This window comes from Cottoperca gobio, chromosome 3 (genome assembly GCF_900634415.1).
Source record: "Cottoperca gobio chromosome 3, fCotGob3.1, whole genome shotgun sequence".
NCBI classification, from domain to species: domain Eukaryota; kingdom Metazoa; phylum Chordata; class Actinopteri; order Perciformes; family Bovichtidae; genus Cottoperca; species Cottoperca gobio.
This window is the reverse complement of record NC_041357.1, coordinates 14045156-14049784: the sequence shown is the minus strand read 5'-3', so window position 1 is coordinate 14049784 and position 4629 is coordinate 14045156. Positions and strand designations below refer to the sequence as shown.

At 37.9% G+C, this 4629-nt stretch overlaps 1 protein-coding gene across 2 annotated transcripts in view; it reads left to right on the top strand.

Moving 5' to 3' along the window:
* Positions 1–4045, top strand: part of grpr (gastrin-releasing peptide receptor) — a 15214-nt gene extending 11169 nt beyond the window's left edge. For both annotated transcript variants that reach the window (XM_029458255.1, XM_029458249.1), the window contains 3 exons: positions 1177–1528; positions 1700–1813; positions 2369–4045. In XM_029458255.1, the coding sequence (XP_029314115.1) occupies positions 1177–1528; positions 1700–1813; positions 2369–2650 (748 nt within the window). In that variant the 3' untranslated portion in view covers positions 2651–4045. The remainder of the gene's footprint in view (positions 1–1176; positions 1529–1699; positions 1814–2368) is intronic.
* Positions 4046–4629: the final 584 nt, after the last annotated feature.

Genomic DNA, 4629 nt, shown 5'->3' with positions numbered 1-4629 from the left:
GTTCTTGCATGTTTGTCTGATGTGGGCCTCAAAGGTCAGGTGAGGATCCATTTTAACATCCAGACTGTCGATGAGAGTGGAATGTTCTGACCGGAGAAGGTGATGCAGGTTATGGAGGAGGACTGGACCTGATGTCAACTAGAACTAGAACTACACATCGTAATAATACACATTGTCCTTCTGAACATATAGGGCAGAGAGGTACAATGTTCAGCCACAGACATCTCAACAGTGTCGTTGTTGTGTTGTGCAAGTGTGTCTAAATCCAGGCTGTTGATCTCAACATGCTATCAAATCAGTTTCAAGGTTAGATTTTAATTGAGCACATCTCTTGTTTATTATCCTTAAATTGAGTGGTGTCTTCAAATTATGTTTTGATTCTGGGAAAATAGACAGAATATTTAATTAACTATATTGTGAGGTGAGTGTGCAAAGAAAAAAAAATCCTTTTTCATTTTTCATTTACTTTTTTATTTCATTGCAGGATGACCCTTCAAATGTGAGCCCATACCTTCTTAATAGAGGACCAAAATTAAATGATCATCAACATAATAACATTTGCATTGTAGTAAAACTGAGTTGATAAAATGTATAATTACTGATGATTTGAAAGAGCTACAGAAACAAATAGTCCACATGTTGTGTTTGGAGATCGAACTGCATCCATAGCAAAGTCTGTGATTCATACCAGCAAGGGAATAATATGTTAATGTTCTGTTTTCATCTGGTTTCTGCTGCCCATCTGCGGCCAACAAATCAGTTAATGCTGGTTTAGGTGTTAAATGCAGTCAGCTGCATTACAAAACATGAAATGTGTTAAAAGGGAACCACTTTTTAAGGTATCATTGTAATATTAGCTGCCCAAAAAGGGGCATGAGAGTCAATGTGGCTTCTCAATGTATCCATCCATCCATCCATCTATCTATCTATCTATCTATCTATCTATCTATCTATCTATCTATCTATCTATCTATCTATCTATCTATCTATCTATCTATCTATCTATCTATCTATCTATCTATCTATCTATCTATCTATCTATCTATCTATCTATCTATCTATCTATCTATCTATCTATCTATCTATCTATCTATCTATCTATCTATCTATCTATCTATCTATCTATCTATCTATCTATCTATCTATCTATCCATCCATCCATCCATCCATCTTCAGGTACAGGGCCATCGTGAAGCCCCTGGACATCCAAACATCAAGCACAACTACCAGCATTGTCCTGCGGGCGGCGCTCATCTGGCTCTTCTCCCTGGTCCTGTCTATCCCCGAGGCCATCTTCTCTGACCTCCACACCTTCAATGACACCTCCACTAATGAGAGTTTCGTCACCTGCGCCCCTTACCCACATGCTGGAGAACTGCACCCTAAGATCCACTCCATGGCCTCCTTCCTCATTTTTTACGTCATTCCCCTGCTGATCATATCCATGTACTACACCTTCATTGCCCGGAGCCTGATGAGGAGCGCCTCAAACCTGCCTGTGGAGGGGAACGTGCATGCAAGACGACAGGCCAGTTCAAACTGTCATTATCAGGGCTGTAGCCCAAGTTTTGATATACTGAGGTCATGAGCCCCCCCACCACCACAATTAAATAAATATTTTCAAATGTCTATTAAATAATAATGTTTATTATATACCAGCATTGTTCTTTAGTTTTGATGTTTTTTCCACAACCAACAGGTTGAATCAAGGAAGCGCTTGGCCAAGACTGTTCTGGTGTTTGTTGGCCTCTTTGCCGTGTGCTGGCTCCCCTGTCACGTCATCTACTTATACCGCTCCTATCACTACTCCCAGGTACATCACAAGCCCCTTGCTATATTTCTAATAGGTTTACTTATTTCTATCTGTTTGAGTGTACCACACAGTTTCTATCACAACTTTCAGTTATTTCACAAACATATTTGTATTTGTATCTTTCTTTGGATGTATACCATAAGTGAGCTGTGCTTAGGCTGCGGTATACTGGAAGTTGTTAAAAATCATTTATATACAGCTTAATTTATTGTATTTAATTGTTGTCTGCTGCAATTTGCATTCTTCATATGTGTATGGATACGTTTATCTGCATAAAAAAAAACTAAATGCCATTTGGACAGGAGAATTTAACAGTGGAAATACATAATTTAATTTGTAGATAATGGGAAGAGGTCTTTGTGAATTTAAAGATGATGAAACATTAAAATCTATTGACAAAGACAGCCTATAAGAGCTCATTGGTACAAAAATTCCGATTCTGTTCACATCTGTTCAGAACGCATTTCTATCCAAATGTTGTAATTGTGTTTCGTTACACACCTTGTATATGTACACCTGTTTTCTCAACCCTACACCTTGTCTCTCCCCCACCAGGTGGACACTTCCCTTGTTCACCTTGTATGGAGCATTGTAGCTCGTATCCTGGCTTTCACCAACTCCTGCCTCAACCCCTTCGCCCTTTGCCTGCTGAGCGAGACCTTCCAGAAGCAGTTCAACCAGCAGCTGTGTTGTTGCTGTCGTATGATCCTCAAGCACTCCTCACAGAGCCCGACTCATTATAACACACATGTGACGTCTGTCCGCAGCACACATCACTCTATGGCGAGTCTGAGCATGGTCAATGGCAGACGGGTCTATCGGGAAGAATGTGTGTAAGGGAAGTGTGTGTGTGTGTGTGTGTTTTTGTGTGTTAAACTTATTCATTTAATTTCAGAGCAGTTTGTTTTTTACAAGCTAACTGCGATATTGTGCAAGCATTATTTAAAAAGTCTCAGTGCATTCTTTGCTTTTGAGTCAGTGACCCCGTAATTATATATACTCTCTGTTTTCACAAAACGTTTTGATCATAAGAGCCATGTATAAAGATATATAGTTGAATTATTGTACCTAAAGGATACTCCATTATTTAAATACACACTTCCATTAAGTGTGGGGGATTGAGGTAGACTTTATTATCGTTATTATTATAAGAACTATGGTCATCAGGGCAGCAGAGTATTAGTATGGGTCAAACACTGGACCCTACATTGTCCAACTCTGTCTCCAAGAAAATTTAAATGTATAATACAAATTTGCTTTCCCAATTACAACGTGCTGCCTGGATTATATTCACAGGAAACTGTTTAACAACAGAAAGTGTAACATTTTTGTGCCACATGGCTGTCCTGAGGACACCGTAGACTGGTGGAGTCCTACGTAACAAAGTACCCCTAATGAAATAAAATAACCTAAATCACAACCATTGGCACCTTTTTATGATAAATCAGATACTTTTGCTATGATGTTGCCAAAAGATAGAAGTGAGTGAGTCAGTGTGCTTTATTTAATATGTGGTATCTTTTTATATTGCTGGAGATTCTCCTGAATATTGATGTATACTATTATGCCTGCACCGTTTGTGTATAATCTTTCTAAATGTTTGCTGAGATGATAATGTTAAGTGTACCTTAAGAGATGTATTTTAAATGTTAGCACTCTGGTTACGTCATGTTTATTTAACTGTGACTCAGGTGTACACGGTGTGTAAAATGAACAGTGACTGTAAATGCATGTGTTAAAAATCACATTGCCCTTTGGTATTGGATTACGCAATGTGTGTTTATATTGTTTGTGGTGTTGTGCGTTTATGCAATTAACGCGCAGTTCTCAAGGAAATTTATTTGACAGACTAGCTTAAACACATAACACCGTGCATTCCTCTTTCCAGTAGAAGAGAGTGATACAAAATCAATAAAAATTGCATTCAAATTAGTGTGCACTTTGTCACTTTCTACATATTGAAAGTGGATCCTCATGTGGGTCTTTGTACTTAGTTTATGTTTAGAGTTTGAATCCTGTTGACTGTGTATACTACACGTAGTTTCTGCTCACTGGACAGGATTATTTTGCACTGTCACATGCTAGATTTACAGTCACCATGATACACCGCAATGTCCTAATTTGGTGTTTCATAGAGGGAGAGGATTATGCCCAGGCTTGTTATGAGTGGGTGTATAAATCAGTCTGGATAGCGTTTGTTTAATTATGGTGTAAGCACCTTGCCAAATTTGTGTCCTGCATGGTCTCTACCATTTACTTAACAGGTCATCTTTATAGTCAGGCTCATACTGTCAAACGTCTGGAATGTAAATATGTATTAGTTGTTATATTTTTTATTTAAGTAATAAAAGAAGCTCAAATCAGGACAAATAAAAGCACACGTGTTGGAAATCACTTTCAAAAAGTCCTTCAGGAAATATAGAGAAATGCAAAGGTCACTTCATGATCCTTTAGGTATTGTGCACAGCCACCTCTCATACTTGCACCTGCAGTGAACATGTCATGTTTGTAATCAATCAAGTTTATTAATTGTTTCAAAATCCCCCCAGACAAGTTTTAAGACATATAAAACTACTCAGCTTTGAGCAACAATTTGTGTTTAATTACCTACTTAAAAAGTCTTAAGACCTCCTCGTGCCAAAGTCTGTACACACTTGCTCCTTCTTCTTCACAGTGAAGGTAGTAGTAGTATATATTATTAACAAAAGAAAAAATAGAAACAAGAACTAAAATCAAAAATCCGCAGGTCACGTTAAACATTCATTTAGTCACAGTGTAGCTCTAACAACTTTATTTGATCAAATAAAAGGAAAAAC